Below are 20,115 nucleotides of genomic sequence, written 5' to 3' on the forward strand. Positions count from 1 at the left end.
AGTTGATATGAATTTTGTTATTTTGAGGCATTTCACTTAAATTCTCGAGGCCTCTAAATGTTGCCAAAGTTAACAGAATTCATCCTCTGGGTCCGTAAATATGTTCCAATCATCCAACAGTTTAACACAAACAATAAAAAGACACCAGTGGGGTGTGCTCCTCAGAGGACACGTCTGCAAAGTGTTATGGCATCAATTTAGGTATTTCAGTTGGGGCCTATAAGTGAAGAGTTAGGAGAGCTGCAAGACTAAATACTCAGATTTACACACATGATAACACACAGAGAAGAAATAATACTGTTTAATGCCATAGTTCTCAAACTGTGGTGCGTGTACCACTAATGGTACGTGAGCTTCAGGAAAATCAGAAATGCTGTACCATCACCCATGTGTATATCAATCATTTTCAATGCTTTTCAATGTTATTTTAACTTAACTCCATATGGGGGTCTTTAGTATCGTCACTATAAATCACTCTATTTGTCATTAACACCTTCACTTTCATTTTTTTCCCTTGTGTTTTAAATCGTTAAGAACTGTTATAGACAGACGACATTCGTTAAGCAAAAATGTTTAATACAGCAGTTAAAACAGTTTCTACACAGACTTATTTGTGGATTACTGAACACAGTGTTTACGTTTGTATGTTGAAACGTTCACGTTTAAAACAAAGTGACAAAAAAGAACAGTGGAAGAACACAAACACATTTGTGCATCAATGTTGTAAAAATCTTCTAATAACTGTAACAAGAGGATCGTTGCTCTCAGGTCTTTTGAGGTCAGATTTCATTTGCAGTGCCTTTGTGCGTATTTTTTATTTATTTATTTTTATGAAATTGTCCTGTATTAGACAAAAACATTTTTATAATTTTATTGCATCTGAATTGTTCACATTCTGGACACATTGTCACTCATCAGATGTTTGAAAAATGCCAAGCCACAAGTTCAGAAGTTTCAAAGGTCCACGGAATACTAGGCAGTAATGGAAGTTAATAACTTCTATTTCTTATAAATACAAATTAAATGAAATTGTAAATGTACTGGTGGGTACCTGGGCCTCTTTTAACACCATAAATTAACACAGAGCCTTTGTTAGCAGGAGGCAGTGTACATGAATAATTCATCCAGCAGTGGAGAATAATTAACTTCTAAAACAATAAACTTACATCATGATCAAGGCAATATATCAAAACTTTAATTCTAATGGCTCATAACAGCAGTAACAACCATTTTGTTAATAAAAATCATGCCTTGTATTGATCAAGACACAAAAGGAAGGCAAAATTAGATTTTCATTCCAGCACAGCAGAACTAAATATTCATGCCTTCATGTAACAAGAGAACACACACACACACAGAGAGAGAAAACAATGGCACAGAAACATGTGTTTTCACTGACCATCCAATAAATAAAGTGCAGGTAAACATTAAGAGTCACAAGGTCATGAGGATGTCTCGCTCCTGCATGCTGGTGTAGAATGGTTTCCCAAACACAAACGAGTGCAGTCCTGCCCTCAGCTTCTCAGCAAAGGCCATCACGAGGTTCAGGTCTCCTTCCACCGTCAGATCCAGGTCCGTCTTCAAGTTGCGCAAAGATCGAAACGGCTTCTTCCCCTTTTGCCTGCAAATGAAAGTGAGCAAAAGTGTTTCACTGTGCTGTAACTGCTAACAAGCTACAGTGCTCAGGGTCAGAGGCTCTGTATTAGCATTGAGCCGGGGCTGCAGCTGTGCGCACGAATGCTAGGGCCACCATGAATTATGTATGTGGACACAGAATGGCAAGTGAGCATAAACAACCCTGTCAAGACACCTGTGAAATAACCTGCCCTTAGACATCAGGCTGTTAGCAAGCCCGTAAACAACAGCGCTCATGTGCTTTTGCTGCGAGCACAACAATAACGGCTTTGTTTGTTTTGTTTCTGCAGCTTTTACTGTGAAAAATGTCCTCATCCTCATCGTCATCATCATCATCATCCTCGTCATCATCGTGGAGCATTTTAAACACAGCAAAATAGGATCACAGCAACTATTCTAATATTAGGTCAGAAAACACCAACACTATCATTTATATTAATAAATGACAGCATATTGTAAAAGGATTGAATATGAAGCCAATAATATCTCTACAACTGAACATGATTTCCATTTATTTTACTTCTCTTTTTCTCTTGAATTTCAACAGAGGAAAACGTTGTGACACTGAAGTTAAATCCTTGTTTGGGCTCAGCCACCATTTTAAGTCAACTCACTTAGAGAGACTTACTCACACACTCTATTAGTGCAGAATAATAACGGGTTTCTCTGCTACGAATAACAAAGAAATGACTTCAATTGAATCATTTTAGTTTGTGGAGAAGACATTTTGAATCAACAGGAAAATAATCCACAAATCATTTACAAACATCATTCATGACATTTGGCGCTCTTCCATTATACAGTTATAACACAACTCTGTTGTGGGCGGGGTCTATATGCGACACAAGCACAAACTAATGACGGTGTACTATGTCATTAGAATCAGAGAATTAAAAAGATTTTCTGCCTGACTGGAGCTGAAGTGAAATGCTGCTGAACGTGGTTGTGATTGGGCGTTCAGCCGTGCTGCAGCTAAACACACCAGACACCAGAATCCTCCGTTAAATATTGAGATTTCAGACATTTCCTTTGCTAAATGTTGGAGATTAACGCATGTTTTCAGGATTTTTAACTGATCTACAGTCATGACTCTTCCTGTGATGATGAGCTCAGTGGTAACAAACAAAGCACCAGGCACCAGAAACTATCACTGATGGAAAACAAAAAACAGTCGAGTCCAGGCGAGCAGTGCTAGAACTGCGTCATGGAAAAGAGCCAACTTTGAATTCCTGGAGGGATTGATTAGTCATGGCTTGAGCTGGGGCTGCACGGATTGTAAAGTTTTTAATTTGAGTAAAAGGTTTTTTAACACAGGGGTGAGAGGGGAAAAAACATGAGAGATGGGAGAGAAAAGAAGTGAAATCTCTGGTGGGTTCTGACTTCAGCCAGAGGCTTAGCAAACAACAAACATGACGTTTGGAACAGGAACCCGCAGGGTGCAGCTGCTGGATTTAGTGAAACAGAGTCCGGTTTGTCCTCACACCACCTTCTGCATCAACGTGCCTTTGATTTAGACGTTAACACAACAACAAATAAAAAGAAAGAAGAGTTAAGTAGCTTTGCTCTTCACTAAATCCTCCTCAGGGACACGGTTCAGTTTCTTGTAACAAGAACTGGGAATAATTGTATGAAGCTAATTTACAGTCAACTGTGGTAGAGTTGGTTCATATGCTGAGATAAAAAATCTTTATTGTGAAATAGACTTCACACCCAAACAGTGTGGGACTATTAATATAAATCAATAAATAGGTTTTTCATTTTCAATGTTGTAATTGGGTTTTAAATTGCTGTAAAATATGTGTGATAGATATTTATGTTGATGGATAATTACACACTTTGTCGTGAAGCTGAAGCTTTCAAATATGAAAATGAAATAAATAAGAAAATAATTGAAATAAACCTGATCTCCATCTTAATCTAATGTCACTACACCAGTGTGAAGTATATGTGAGGAAGAGGAGGAGGAGGAATAAATCTGCCTCCTTAGCTCGACCTCTTTACACCACTGTACTGGTGTAACGTTGGTGATTAGGGTGTTAGATCTCAGGTGTAAAAAGTTTGACAAACACTAATCGAAGCGTTTTACTTTCACTGGCAGCATTTATCACACACCTGCCTCACACTTTTACACTTTCTTCTGTCAAACATCCATCACATCCATTCACACGCTCACAGTCACACGCTCACAGTCACACGCTCACAGTCACACGCTCACAGTCACACGCTCACAGTCACACGCTCACGCACTTGCCCAGGGAGACATCTGCATGCTGACTAGAAGAAGTGGGTATTGAACCCTGACCTCTTAGTTTGAAGATAAGCTGTTCTATCACTAATCAACAGCTGTGAAGAGAGTGAACAGAGTTACTAGTTCAGCTTTAAAGGTTCACGATACAAAAACAGATGTAGCCAATTATCAGAGTAATGAATACATGATTTTAAAATCATAACTTCAGAGAGACACTTTGGTCTGGGTTTCCCGGAGTCTTTAAAATGCTATACTTCTATATCGAGTTAAAGGTAGAATAATAGTCTGAAACTAAAATGAGCAACAATCAAAAGTCATCTGAGCTCGACCAAGGGTTTACAAATGTTCTAGTGCACAAAGAAAAAGAACTTTCAGGAAGTCTTTAAATGACCTTTGCAAACAACAGTAGGAAGACTATGTAAAAGCTGGAGGATTTAAATATGGAGTGACTGCTGTCCTAAAGGAGTGGGAAGGTCAGTTCACTGATGAGAGCACAGAAGGATGTGTCACGCCCAGATGGAGCTTTGACCCAAGTCGCCACAGGGAGGGTGTGATGAAAAGTCTGGGCCTTTGGAGCTGAGCCACGGGGAGGTTACTGTAACGCTGATGGGACTGGAGAATGACCAGTTATACTATTATTCTGACAAACTGAAGTGGGTCCATGGAGAGGATGTAGTCAAGTGTAAAGCTACCAGTGCTGTTCTTTTATAACCTTGTTTAACTGTTGAGCCAATGTTCTAAATGCACTTTGATGCAAAAGGTGGTGTGAGGCCATTAAAAGGCTGGAATAAGTCCATTTATGTGGCAGAGGGAGGCAGAGGAGTGACAAGTTTCCTGTCAGTGATTAAAATGATGATCATAAAAGCACCATTTGGTGTTTTGATGATGATGGGGAAACATGTTGCTGCTGGCTTCATTCCAGACTCTCTGAGCCTCGCTCGGCTGTGAAAGCAACGTGCTTTAAATCATTGCGTTACACGATTTCCTTACTCCATATATTATTGACTTCATTTAACACTTATGCATTATAGAGGAGAAGGAAGTGATGCTAAGGATTCATCATTCTGTGTCACCACACCATCAGTCAGCACTCAGCACACCGCACAGCGCGCTCTCATGTGCGGCCACAGTGACAGGTGCCATAAACAGAGAGGGCTGAGTGTTACGCTGTTTGTTTGATGAGATCTGCCCAACATGTTCAAACTCAAGGACACACTTCTCCGTGCTCCTGTCCGCATGCATATACATTATGTGCATCGTCCCTCCAGAAGGACACAAACGGGACCAGGGGAATACTAAAATTATTCACACACTTTATTTACAGCTTTGATTCTGTGATGGTGTGATTACACAGAGGCACAAAGTCAGTCGATGTCAGTTGTTGTCTGTGAGGTTTAAAATAAGAATCGGAATTTAAAGCTATAATCACAGGGTAACTCACGATACGTTACGACATGAGACGATAACAATATTGTGATACAATGATTGTGTGATCAAGACAATCATGATATCTGTCTAACTGAAGTGTGAAAAGAGCAGGATTTCTCTATAATTCACAACATAAGAGAACAAAGTGCATAAAGTGTATGTATTGAACGTGGCTGGAGCATCTGTTAACGGAGCGTTCTCTGCCATTATCCCTCGGCCCGGTAACTTCCTCCCAAGTTTCCCACATACGTTCGAGAAGCGTCAAAACAGTGTCACTCTTTGTTTAGAGAGCAGTAAAATCACTTTCATATGCAAAGTGAGAGTAAGAAAGTAAGAAAAGTAACTAAATACAACAGCAGACAATGTATTTTCTGCAAAGTCGTAAACCAGTAGCCTTGGTTTTCAAAACTTGGAATAGATGTACAATCTTCAAATTTACAAACACTATTTAGATATATATGAAAGTATCTAAAGATATTTAGATTTCTTTAATACGTTAAAATGTTGGTGATCAGGGACCCGACGCAGCCACTGAGCTTGCTTATGCCTCGGGCCATGAATCAATACATTTGTCTGGGTGTAGATCCTGTACTGCAGCCCTCACAGTGCTGTAATAAACACATCAAACATGTATGCTGGCATAACTGTCCCTCACTAACTTCTCTACCTGCACAATGAGAATATTAGTGGTGTTTTATGCAGATGATTCCCACACAACGTTCCATCAATAACGATGTCCTCTCAGCTCTCTCCTCCACTCGTCTTCTCGCAGTGAGAGTTCTGTGTGTTTTGAAGGCGGAGCTTTGATGAGAGAGCAGAGGGATGTATCGTTGCATTGCTTGCAGGTGTAGCCTGCAACTGCATGCTTTTCCAGACTTTAGCTTTATTTATTCATGATATTTTAACTACAATACCGAGTATTCTATTGTTTATACATCAAGGGGCTTGGAGAATATTAGCAAGATATTTCAGCAAAGTTCAGCTCTGTTAAAATGCATTCATGGAAGCTGATTTACATAATGGACAAAAATAACAGATATAATGATATTCTTGGCAAGTGTAAGTCACAATGACTGATGAGTTTTTAAGTGCGGTGTCTGTGCTCAGATTTGACCATCTTCAAACATCAAAAATATCTGTAGCTTCTAGATTTCATGAGCAACACATCACAGCTACAGATCGAGAGCAGGGCGAGGGATCTGTGTGACTCATCTGTTCCTTTCTGCAGCTCAGTGGAAAGGAGCCTACATTCTGTGCTCTCTCCCTGCATGCTATCCTGACCATATGTTTATCTTTCACTCACTGTTTGACATCCTGGTCTTCATCTTCATCTGTTCATCGAGTGTCTGCTGTGCACCTCCGGTCAAGTGAATCAGAGTAACTTATCCTTATTCCTCAGGCAGTTCAGTGTCGTGCACAGAGGACACACCTCTCTGCACTATTGAACTCGGAGTGAGGACGAGCAGATGTTTCTCAGGTGAAAATAATCTCATCAGTTCCTCGTCATCCTTAGTTTGGTGATTTGTCCCTCTGGAGCTGCCATAGCCTCACCACTGTACAGCAAATCTTTGGATATTATCAGTTATCAGTCACTGATACGACGACGATCAGACTACAGGGCTTTGGGCTTTTTTGATTGTGTGTGTCCTCGGGCATGTGGTGATAATGTTGCTGTCTGATCAAGTGCAATCACAGCTCATACTGAACATTAATCATTTTTGTTATTTCACTACCTTCTTATTCCTCTGCTTTAAACGTGCACTAAAGTCCAGACTTTTTCTTGAAATTCTCAGGAGGGAAAAATACTCTAGATACCTGCCAGTAAACCTTATGCAACATCCACCCCTTCACCAGAAAGTTGTGGAAATGGTCCTGCTCTTGAACACATCTAACCAAGGCTGCACTCTTCATATGTTAAAGGCAAATGTTAAAGGAACTCAATTTCCAGACATTTTCCTGAGTTCCCGTCTTAAAACGCTCGGCTTGGTACAGTATGGTATGTATTTTTTAGCATTTCCAGTAGGAGTAGTAACAAAATAACCCCAGAGTAAAATCTGACGGTACGGTCAGTCAGCTGATCGGGCGACAGAAAAACCCCTTGTGATCCTGCCCTCCATTGATGTCCGATGTCATCGTTCATTGATGTCACGCTAAACGCCAAGCCTGATCTAGGGCTTTACCACTCCATGCCATACTGTACCAAACCAAACCATCTTCAGTACCATGATGGAAACACAGTATTAGTGACGGTTCTTACGTTTCGTCCTCGATGTACTTGAGCAGCGTGAGGGCCTTCCTGTGGAGCAGCAGCAGAAACTGGGCCAGATAGGTGCTCCGCAGGGACAGCCCCGGCTTCAGCATAAACACCTGGGTATGAAGCAGGATGTCAATTAATAGTCCAGGCCACAAATCAGCGGGAAAAACCGAACAATAATAATGAATACTGCCCCCCTATATACCTCCTTTGTGCTAACCTTGAAGAGACTACATCATGGCATCACATGTTTCATGTATGTGCCATTGAGGTCATCTTAAACAAAACATGACTTTCTGCTGTAAAAAAAATTATTTATTTTCACTTGATGATTTTACATAAAAAGGCTGAATGAATACACACTTTGGGTTTAAAAATGGTAAATGGTAAATAAAGAGTTTGGAAGAATCATCATCATATATAACCATATATATATATATATACATATACATATATATATATATATATATATATATATATATATATATACACATACATATACATATATACATATATATGTGTATATATATATATATATATATATATACACACACACATGATGTGCTTTGTTTCACTAAGAATAAATAATGAAAAGTAGCTGTCGTCTCACCTCATCTATAAATGACTTCACCAAGGTGTCTTTGTGCATGACGTCCTGAAAAATATTACTGAGAAAAAAAGGAATGATATTAGATGAAAGGTTAGAAGATGTAAAAAACAAGGACTGTGTGCGTGACTCACAGGTCAGGTGTGAAGGTTTCATCCGTGTAAATGACCGTGTCTGGAGGTATGTCCTCCTCGCTGTCGGTCTTCCAGAGCGCACTCAGCTCTGAGCGCATGTAGCGCCTCTGGTTGAATGTGTGCTCGTGGCACGGCGGCATCTGCTTCACGGTGTTGATGTCGACGTCAATGTGAGTGGTTGGATATGGGGAGTAGAGAACCTGACGGAAGGGCAGGACAAAGCTGCCTGTGGAATCCTGGGAAGGAAACAAAGGGAAGGAAAAGACAGCTATCAACAATATGTGAACTGGAGGCTCATCATCTCACTATGTGGTATGACTATCACCTTCACCAAGGAGGCTATATTTTCACCCGCATCTGTTGGTTTAATTACAAAACAATTACTGAGCCAATTTTCACAAAACAAAGTGGAGGGGTGGGGCATGCACCAGCGAGGAACAAATTCAATTTTGATTTGATGAGAGGAAGTGGGCGGATCAGGAATTGTTTTATTAGTGTTGTTAACATTGCAAGACCTTTTGAATTAAAGGGGAGTGTTGAGAGTGCCATTGTTATTTTGTGTCAGATGTGGGATAACATGCAGTGTTATAATCAGTATATGGAAATAAAACTCACAAAGGAGGAATATCAGAAAAGCTTTTGAAAAAAAAAACATGCTATGTGTAGGCGTCATGTGTGGGTTTTAATGTCTTATTTCATATCTCACAAGTAGAGAACGTCTGCTATCCTTTTGTTTGGTTTGTTTTTCTTCTTCTGGTTTCACACTGCATGTATACATGGAAATCTAATAGTGTATAAGATACATAACAGAGTCGGTGTGTACCAGACTCATGTTCTTAACTATCAGCTTATTTGCTGCCCTTGTTCCTGTTTACCCACTCTGCCTCTCCCCTCAACTGCCGGGGAAATTCTCGTGTTATCCAAGGACATTCCCACGCTGCACACAGGAAACTATTTCGAGAGACGAAGGCATCAGCAACATTGTACGGGGAAAGTGAGACACAAAACACAAACCACGGTGTAGAAAAATCACGAGATATGCGTTACACGCCGCACCTCCAGTGACGGGTTGTGCGTTTGTTACGAAGTGAAGAAGAAATGTCAGAACAAGGATGTGAGAGCAGCCGTCCTCAGGACATGTTCTGCCTTCTACTGTAACTAAATGAAGGCTGTGATTTGGCTCGTTATGTCAACCGCTTATAAATTGTAAACTTTACTTTTTAACATTTTAACGTCTGCTGGTCCTTAAATAAAACAGGCTTCTTATGTGCCCTCATCACAAAAGTCCAGTGACCTAAATGTGGCCATTTCCTTCTTTATTGCTAAAAAAAAATGATGCCATTCTAAACAATGGAGAAGTTTGGCTGAAGACTGAAACATCATTACAAAGTTTCATCATGGATTTTCTTCCCCAAAACCGAAATCACCACAATCTTGTGGAATGTGTTTATAATGACTCTTAGACATTTGCATAACTTATTCAAGGTTTTATAAGTGAGATAATTATTATTAACATTGCACAGTTGTTTTTAATGTTTATTTACACAGTTTTATACATATTTTTTCCACTGTATTTAAGGTTTATTTTGCAATGTTTGGTTAAGGTCAGATGTGATGGTATTGCATGAAGGACACAGCATTTTTGTTCACAAAGACAAAACAGAGGCAGAAAAATAACGTCATGTACCTTAATTTGTTAATTAAAATATCAATATTTGCCCAGTCACACTGGTGCATTAAGTCAATAAAATGCATATTGTAATCTACTGATGCTTTATGTTTGCTAACTTTAAGGACATTAGAACTTAGCAGTTGTTTTAAATGCAGTATGTATTGCATTGGATTATTGTTGTGCAATTATCTGTGTACGGTTTCTGCCTCTGTGAAATAAGCTTAAAAAATGTCTGAGGGGGAAAAAACAAGGACAACAGCGTGGGCAAGATCAAACAGGCAGACAGCACACAGACCAGTGACCAGGCTCGAGTTCAAACCACAATGTACTAATGAGAAGGAACTGGTGTGTCTACCTTTAGCAGACCCTGGACAAATAGGCCTGTGTCGTATTTGAAAGAAGAGTCAGCCTTACAGAGGCGGGAGCACTTCCTCTCTGCAGGAGTGAGGAAGAGGCAGAGGGTTCGCACAATCTAAAGAAAACAGTCAGAGACAGAGTTAAAAACTTAGCTTTCAGTCAAATAAAAAAGTATATTCAATAGATTTCAGGCAAAGTTTAGGGCATATTTTGCAAAATAAATGGAAAAACTTTATTTAATGAAACTATTTGACACTGTAAAGGTTTGGAATCACGCTGTATCAGGTTTCTAGTTTTTAAAAGTGGACAGAAATTGAACAGCCTTTTGTTTTGTTTGGTTGTTTGTAGATTTTCTGCTAGTTGAATTAAAACGAAGGTGAACTGCTGCACAATCAGGACCATAATTACTAAAAAGCCACATTTAATTATAGACCTTAATCTGGTATTAGCCTTCATCCTAGCTGTTAGAAACAAATAAAATCTTGATTTAAATGGTTGTCAATTCAGGCCTCAAGTCAACTAAACGACAGTTAAAGGTCCAGTGTGTAACATTTAGGAGTTTTTACTGGCAAACACTGAATAAACTATTCATAAGTATGTATGTATAATTAAGCCTGTAATGGCTTGGTTTTCAAAACCAAGGGTTTTCTGCAGGTGAAAATATAGCCTCCTTGGTGAAGGACAAGCAGGTTATTTTACTTCAGGCAGGTATTTTCCTATTTACCTCGGTATTTGGAAGTCCTCTGTTACAATCTGCAGTGTCACCATTCTATAATCCCTGTTTTTGTTGACAGCTGAAGCAGCAACTTTGCTCTGTTTGAGATTCAAACTACTGACAAACCTGTTCAGAACAGTGTGTTTTTAAACTATGCAGATGGTTTACAAATCCTGTCTGTGTGCAGCCACTAATCCAGTAAATTTACCTTATTTACTTTCTCTGGATTGCTTCCCACGACTATTGAACAGCCACAAGTCTGCAGATGAGAGCTGATGGCCCTGAACCAAAGAGACAAAGGGTTGTAAATTACAACCAATTAGCGCCATTGGCATTACTCTAATTATTAATGGCAGCTTTTAGGAATCATGGCAGAGATAGATGAACTGACTCCAGTAAACATTGAAGAGGCTGGAGGAAGAAGAGAAACAGCTCTGGTCAATGAGAAGTTACATTAGCCTAGTAAACCTGAAATGTACTTTTTACACATGTATGCCAGCAGACAATATTCCTGTTTGGTAGAAAATGCATAATGACAAAACTGTGGCAAATGGACAGTCAGACGGCTTCAGCAGCTTTGAATTCATGTGAACTGTCCTGTCTCTGTGTTGTTTATCTGTCTGCGTTGCTATTGCAAAATATTACCTTCAAGTAAAGACAAGAAGAAACAAAAGAATTCCCCCTTAGGGAGCAGCAGAATGACCTCCATTCACCTCAAATTTTCAAAAGCTCTGCAACCAAAAAGATACATTATAAGGAGGCTCATGATTTCTTTATCTTCTGGTCACGTGGTGTAACCTTACTACGAGTCTAGGCCTGAGTGCTGCAGGACGCATGAAATCATTGCAAGTTTCCATTTGTATTTACTTTTAAATCTGTGGTGTTGTGCTGTAGAGTCAGGGGGAGAATTACCTCTGCGACATATCAGACAAGTCAAAGCAAAGCTTGCATTAAAGTACAACTATGCAGGATATTTTTAATGTAACAGCTTCAGAGTCATTGTGATGGTTAAATGTCTTGCTGCGGGGAGATTGGGGGCTGTCTCCACTCCCCCCGTCATCTTTCAGCAGAAAACCAGCCTTGCAAGATCAAGGCTGCCAAGTCTCGGGTCTCGCAAGAAACACAGATTGCTTTACTTCAGCCTGGTTTTCACACTAAGGTTAGTCCATCTTAAGGTTAGAGAAAGATTTCACACACAACCTCACTCCAAACATAATGTGACCTGATGCAAGCTTTGCTTTGAATCTAAACTACAACAAGCGACTGCCATTGTTTGCCCATCCCTGATTGGTGGTATAAATGAAATATTCCTGAGCTGACACTTTGTCATGTCCACAGATGATGGTGAACTAATCCAGGTCAGCTCAGAGCAACTGGGAGCTTTATTGTCAAAATGGACTTTCCAGACTGTCAACACTAAACAGCAATTTAGCTACAATCCTTTTCTCAGGAGGAACCTTCACTAAAGTAGAGAGCCATTACTCATCATTGGAAGGTTGATGGGTGTTAAACAGGCATTGTTCATCATCTGTCTCCATTTGTCTGCACTGGAGCGCTTACTTGTGGAGGAAATCCTCATGGCAGCTGTCCCCGATGTCATCATCATTCAGCACGGTGTCTTTTATCTACTCAGCAGGAGCCAAACAAAGAAATTAGTCATTTTGAAAATTGGTTACAAAAGAAACAACATTACAGATGGGCACTGTTGCAGGCCCTGCCATGAAAATCTGATTCAGAAACCGCAAGAAGATTTCTTGGGGAGGTTATTCTCTCCTTTTTTGTCACATTAGGGGAACAATGTATAGAACTACTCTGGATGGTAATCGAGGAAACATGAATAATTCAAAAGCTTTTGCAAAATGAGGCCATTTGAAAAGTTCAAGTGATAGAACAAACCATGGAAATTTGCAAACATTTGCAACCAAAGGCAACTTGTTTCCTTTCAGTTCCTGTAGCTATAGCATTTACTCTGAATTCACTATAAATTATTTAAGTGCTAATATTTTTTGGTTTAAATAATGAATGAAAACAAATCTGAAAACTTAATTACTGTGTCAGTAAACAACAAATGTCCTTTCTTGTTTTAAAGTAGGCTCAAAGATGTTGTTGCTACCTCAGTGAAACAATCAATCAGCATGTGTGTGTGTGTGTGTTGCTCACATCTATATCTTCTTGCACACTGTGTGACTTCATAGAGGCCAACAGCTCCATGATTGGGATTATCTCCAGGCTTAACACTGAGATGATGTTGTAGCCCTGAGGATGAAGGGAGGAGGAAACACAACACAGCATATAAATGGCGTAACACGAATGGAAAACACTGTGGAGCAGACACTTTAGAGGTATTGATTTGATGCAGCATGTTCTCCAATCCGTTGATTCTACCACATTCACTACATTTGCCTTTCTAAAAAGGTACAGAGAAATAAATTAAAATTAAAATTACAACCGTTGCAGCTAAAACTTTACTAAATAACTTTTAACTATCAAAAAACGTCCATTCCATTTAAACCGTTAGTTCACACAGCCTATCAACTCTATACAACTCTCTGTTTAGATGTCATGTCACCCGGCTCATATTGCCTAGAAAAGGTCATTTGTTTTAAGTCAAAACAAAATATATTCAAAAATCCGTTAACTCCACAAAGCTTTAATCCACAGCTGCAGCAGAGAGCAGATTTTCATGTAATGTGACCTCGTCGGTGTCAGTTTTATTGTGTGTTATAATTATAAAATGTCTTTTACAATTTTACAATCAGCCTGCCCCTGCACTGCCACTACATACACGTAAACGATCCCTCAGTCAGGTCCGATAGTATTGTTTGACTGAGTCTGTTTTCAGATAGAGGACGTAGTATACAATTATTGTTGTTCACGGAATATTCTTTCTGTTCATGAAGACCAAATAGAGGCAAAATAATATCAATAACAACAGAAAATCACCCAAACTTACACACTGGAGCTGTAAGTTAGCAATCTTAGACCACAAATGTGATATTTGGTAAAGGACAGTGATGCTGTTTGGATACTAAACATTTTGGTACCAAATCCTACACCAATACTGAGAACCTTAACTGAATACCAGTATCAACACAGAACAATCCATTCATAAATTAAGCAGTTAATAAAGAAATATTTTTCTTCACAACTATTATTGTTTATTTAGGGGCATAAATCTAGTTATGTTAGTGTTAATACAAGCAGTGGCACAAGAAGTGAATTTAGCTCTGAACTGAAAGAGTATAGAGGACAGATCTCCAGCCCTCGAGTCAGCTGTAAGGGCTTTGACATAAATATATGACGATATATTTAGTTTCTCAAAATGTAACAACACAACTAACACAGCAGAGAAGAGGCCAAACTGCAGGTGTGTCGGGCAAAAAAGAAAGAACCGTGCTACAATATTTACGTCAGGAGGAGCAGTCTGACAAAAGGGACGCAGTAAAAATAACAATCGTGACAAACATGCAAAACACTGGAGACTGATAAATATACAGCAGCGTCTGCAACAGTGATGCATTGTAAAGCACTGTGCGTCAGCTTATTTTATCTGCCCTTATTATTATCATCTACTCACCAACTTTCTCTGCAGGAGATCTCAGATGTAATTAGCAAATGAACTCCTGTGTGTTCAAAGTGAGCAACTTAATTATTGTGCCAATGTTGCTGCAACCCCAAAAGGATGAAACCATGGAGATAGATGACTTAATACCACTTGAAAATCAGGAGGCAAGGTTAGATAAGGTTTCAAGAAGTAAAATGGGTAATTAGTGATTCATTTCTTATCAATATTTCTGTGCACTCCATTATTGAAGGGGCAGGAGTAAGACAATCTTATGTTACCTGCACATTTTAATTAACAGGAATAAACTTTCATGATAATAATTAGTCAACATAGGTGGTCTGTCAGTTCAAGCTATTCCATGACCAGTACATGAAGCTAAAGGCAAAAACTGGAATCATCAGCAACAAAACATGAGAGAGAAGAAAGGAAATGTCTCATATGACCCCAGTGTTCTTTCTCTGTACATTGCTAAAGTGAAAAATATTTAAACAACTTAAATCAATCTAGAGTAAAGTCAAAAGTTGAACTCAAATAACAGATACTTTTTAAGCTGAGGTGCCGCTGTATGAAGCTACTGTTTCTCACTTTACTTGCACTGTGTGCTTCTTCTGCCTCGCCTGCTCAGTTGTGCACAGAAAATGCATTTCTCCACAGACATGAAAATAACTCTGCTATTCCAAGAGCTAGTCACAGAGAGAGTTGTGTGGAGGCTTAATCAGCATTGTTTGAACTCATCTGACAATAGTTTAAATGTGCCAGACGTTTGTTTATATTTCCTGTATCGCTAAAAATGAAAATTCATTCTCAGAAAGAAAAAAAAAACAGCTCTTGCAGGTTCTGGCAAATCTGCTTTTAGACTTACAAATAACAAATAATGTCTGGAACTCATCTAAATCTCATAATCCTGATTTAATAATAAACAGGCTGTGGGTGTAATTCCCTCTATGAATCACTCATGTCTGTAAAATACCCATATATTATTATTATTATTATTATGACTTGGTTATTTGTAGTACTGTGCAAATACAAAATAGAAACATATGACCAGGAGTGAGATGTCAAAACATTGGGGGGTACCTTCTGCATCCAAATGCGGCCCTTGCGGATGACGTGTTTTAGCCTCTCGACACAGATGGTGTGCAGAGGCAGGTAGAAGGCCAGCTCTGTCTGGGGCAGGATAATAGACAAGGCACAGGTATTCTTGTCCCCCTTTAGCTCACCGTCAAAAATGAGAGACACAATGATGACTCCTTTTTCTGCCAGGACAAAGAACTTCACATCCACAGCGCCACACTCTGCACTACGCAGAATCTCCCCATTGAGGGTATGATTGGCCAAAAAGGTGACCTCTCCATCACTGAGGAACATCAGCTGGTCTCCCTTTGGTGCCCAGATGTAGCGCACCCGTGGACCCAGGATGTTGTCCCAATAGGCAAAGGTGGCAGCCAGCAAGGGACATTCGCCCTCGACTGGTACTTCAGACTTTGCCACAGCAGGTGACTGGGGTGGACAGCCAGAAGACATTGGAGTGGTTTGAAAATGTCAACGCTTACCAGAAGTCTGAATGAAATTCAATCTGTATCAAAAGACAAAAGACAGTTCTATTTATAGTAGCTGTACGTCACACAATAGACAGAATAATTGCAAGAGTGGGCAGGTAGTAAATACACTCACAAGCTATATTGTGAATTTGTATAATCATCAGCAATAACAATTTTATATTCTGGAAAAAATAATAATGACGCTTCTTATCTTTTTAAGAGAGATGAAATAATGATTGGCGCATCAGTTCACAAAGTTACCTTCAAACTATACATCACATTGTATAGCTACTCATGTTCTCTGCTTTCCTTCAAACTAAAACTTGTGACCGGCTGGTCCTTCAACTTCCTCATGTCAGCACTGAGTTAGGAAATAATGCTTTGAAGTTTCTGTGCAGCAGAGTCTTCAAATCTCAGCAGAATGCTTGAAAACGTAAAGTGCATGCACAGCTGGGTCATTGTTGGTGTTATATACTGTATGTTCAGTACTGAACAGTCTGCAACAGGTTTGATGATACTTTCTTTTGGATGACTGTTTCATTGTGAATGTTTGTGTTTTTATTCTCGAATTATTGCAAACAAAATCATTCATATTGTTAATATTAACACATGGACTTTGTAAGGTGAAGGCTTCAAATAAGTCTAACGGTCCCTCGGTGCACTGGATCTTTTTGTATCCTTAGTTATATTTGAGTCAAATCAAAAAGCTGCTTCCATAGTGACATTAGTTGAGAAATAAGAGCAGAAATAAAACCTTAAACTGGTTTGACTCATATTAAAACCCCAGTTGACCAGATAATAAAGGATATGTTGCTGTCTTTGCAACCGGGCTACTACCGATGACTAATAATAAACCCTAAGAAAGTGTTCGAACACATTTTTACAGACGTTAACAAGCTAAAACATTCCCGGTTGTGTGTAACCAGTTATTAGTTTGTAATAATGCTAACTCAGGGTTAGCTCGCTACGTAGCGTTAACCAAACAGGAAGCTATCAGACTTACTTGCTCGGTGTTCTTAAAGGAAGAACTTGATAAGTTTACAACACAGTCGTGCGTCGCATTGTTTTCATGTTGCTGCTCCAACATCACGATGTATCGATCTATTAATGATGATTAGCCAGCTGCATCTTCTCTGTGCTATCTTGAATCCACTTCCTGAAACGTCAGTCGACGAAGTCGTACGTCAGTAGCTGACAGGAGGACACAACGCCCCCCAGCGACGGGGACATGGTACTGTGCGGAGAGTCAATGATGTCATTTTTATTCAAGGCGGCCACCTGCAGAACAGGAGTCATTTAAATTCATTCACATGAAGCCTGGGACATTTAAATGACTGTATCTGCAGGCAAAATGAGCTCTTTTTAATGTCATTGTTCTGGGGGCGGTAGAGTGATCACACTGAGCCTTTTCACTGCACTATCTATCCATCCATCTATCCATCCATCCATCCATCCATCCATCCATCCATCCAGACAATGCAATCCCAACAACACCTCGCTGCTGTGCTTCCTCTCCTCCTCCTCCTCCCCACTGTAAATGACATTCAGTGTTTCCTGTAGCTGAGGAATGAGGCGTGACAGCACGTGTTCGTTGGTGTTGTTTGGTTGAGGATGATCCTACAGGCTGAGGACGGTTGCATCAGTCGCAGTTGTTGGATATTTGGTTGCATTCATACCACCACAAATATCTTCATACAGATTCATGGGGAAAGTTCACCTAATTTGCAGCGTTATATCCATTGGGCCCAGCAAGACACTAATGAGGTGGCTGATGCTGTTGGCTCTAAATGGCTTGTCAGCAGTCAAGAGATTAAATTGCATCTGCAGGCCTGAATTCTTCAATACAGATCCTCCTTGTGTTGGTGAAAATGGTTTGTACCTATATAAGTTATGTTTGCTGGTGTCCTGTCTCCATCCTGAGTAGTTGTTATACATTGGCTCCCAGCTGGTGTCCATTCTCATCAGTCAGACTTTGGCAGCTATTTTCAATTTCGTCTGAGGCCACTTGTGGCTTCTGGAATCGAGGACTGCAAATCTCATAGGGTACAAACACCATGCAGCTATTTCCTTTTTTTAAGCAGTTTACTCATGTCTCAAACCATCACTAGATTAAATGTTCTTATATTTAAATAACCCATACGTTATATTTGCTGTTGTTTGTTTTTCATTACCATGACCATATTACCATGTCAGATAATTCAATAATAATAATAATAATAATAATAATAATAATAATTAGAGTCACGTTATCTCTCACTCCATCTTAATCTAATGTCACTACACCGGTGTGTGAGGTATGTGAGGATGAAGAGAGAGCAAATAATCTTATTAGGAATAAATCTGCTCGACCTGTTTACACCTCTGTGTTTTAACGTTGGTCATTATGGTTTAACTTTGAGAGCTCAACATTTTCTCAGGTGGTACTAGGTATAAAAACTAAAAAGTATCTCATTTATGTTTTTCTCTTTCCGACCTGATGAAGACCATGCAACGCAGAAAGAGGTCGTTACTTGAAACCATTTTAATGTCAAATTTAAAGGACATGAATGGACCCATGACCTCGATTTACATGAAAGTGCCTTGAGATCATCCCCCCCCCCCCCCCCCCCGTGTTTTAATTCTTTTCATCTTCAAAGGCACCACAAGGTTCCTGGTTCAGTCTCGAGAAAGTCATTGAGCAAACACATGGGCCTTTTTGTGTCTCCTGCAGATTCTCCCTTGTGACATTTGGAGAAGAATTACCTCCATTATTTGGGCTCAAGCACAAGATGAGAATACATTTTGGGGCTAATGTCTGCATATTTCTTCCCAGACACCCACTGTGTGTGTTGGTATAACAATGTAATATGGTGATAGGAAAAAAAACTTGCATTCCATAGATATCTTGTGGCCGCAGACTGCCACAAAGATGCAATCCGACTCTCTAACTACCCACAGTAAGAAAAGGCTCAGCCAGTAACCAGTTTACTGCCAGTGTAAGACACAGTAATGATATTACTTTGCCGCTTGCAGGTTCTCCTGCCTGAATAATCGTGTACATTGCCCACAAAAATCACGTTTTAGACGTCTATTGCGTCCTAGTGCTCTGAGAGGATCCACACAGCATTATTAAAGTCATAAACTGGGTCTTTATGATTATGTTAGACTCTGAATACACCATGATAAGAATACTAAATACAGTAGTGCTAAAGTACAGATAAAGATACACTATAGGCAGGTTCTCTGTAAATGTAAAACCATGGTTTTTGTTGTCATTTAGGTTTTAATGAAATCATTTGAGCAATGAGCCTTTTTGGTGCTGTGCCTTGAAGATGAGCTGATACAATACCACATACTACAGTATATGAAGCTGGCAAGGAGATAAAAACGTGTCTTTATTCACCAACAACAAGCAACAGACAATTTCCACAACAAGGTAGAGTCTGTTGATATGAGCGTATACTTAGAACAGGAGAGCAAATCTTGTTTCCACAATTAATAGACGTGTTTTAAAGTATTAAAGCAGTTTATTTCATTAAAATATTCACATATAGCTTTATAGTTGCATAGTTACACTTTCTCTCCTCTGTTTGACAGCAGGAAGGCAGTGTTTCTTTCCTTCCATGTGGTAAACAGCCTTTTTTGTGCAGTCACACTATTGTTCTCAGTTGTCATTTTAGCCACACACATTCTCTAATGAGTGAGAGGCAAATGTGTCTGCGCTGCCTTTTTCTTCTTGTCACCACCGTGTCCTTCTGTGAGCGTGAAAAATGACTGGTCACTTATTTAACCTTCATGAGTCTCAGCTCCACGTTATGACACATTCTCCTGAGTCACTGCATGAAAACAGCTCTTTCACTGTTCACTCAGATGAATGCTCTGACCCGCAGGCTGATGACTATGAAAAGCTTATTTCAGCCCACAAATCATTTTATTTGTTACACTGTACAAGCATTTGTATGAAGTGACAATTTTAGGAG

At 39.5% G+C, this 20,115-nt stretch overlaps 1 protein-coding gene across 1 annotated transcript; it reads right to left on the reverse strand.

The window, feature by feature from the left end:
• Positions 1–555: 555 nt before the first annotated feature.
• Positions 556–17,334, reverse strand: c9orf72 (C9orf72-SMCR8 complex subunit). The gene is made up of 10 exons (XM_058615577.1): positions 17,160–17,334; positions 15,693–16,191; positions 13,211–13,306; positions 12,611–12,675; positions 11,259–11,331; positions 10,334–10,450; positions 8,307–8,542; positions 8,176–8,233; positions 7,569–7,678; positions 556–1,621 (listed from the first exon to the last, which is right to left on the reverse strand). The coding sequence occupies exons 2-10, from the start codon at positions 16,137–16,139 to the stop codon at positions 1,435–1,437; spliced, it is 1,389 nt and encodes a 462-aa protein (XP_058471560.1). The 5' UTR covers positions 16,140–16,191; positions 17,160–17,334; the 3' UTR covers positions 556–1,434.
• Between the last annotated feature and the right edge of the window lie 2,781 nt (positions 17,335–20,115).

Source organism: Solea solea, chromosome 18 (assembly GCF_958295425.1).
Source record: "Solea solea chromosome 18, fSolSol10.1, whole genome shotgun sequence".
Lineage (NCBI taxonomy): Eukaryota > Metazoa > Chordata > Actinopteri > Pleuronectiformes > Soleidae > Solea > Solea solea.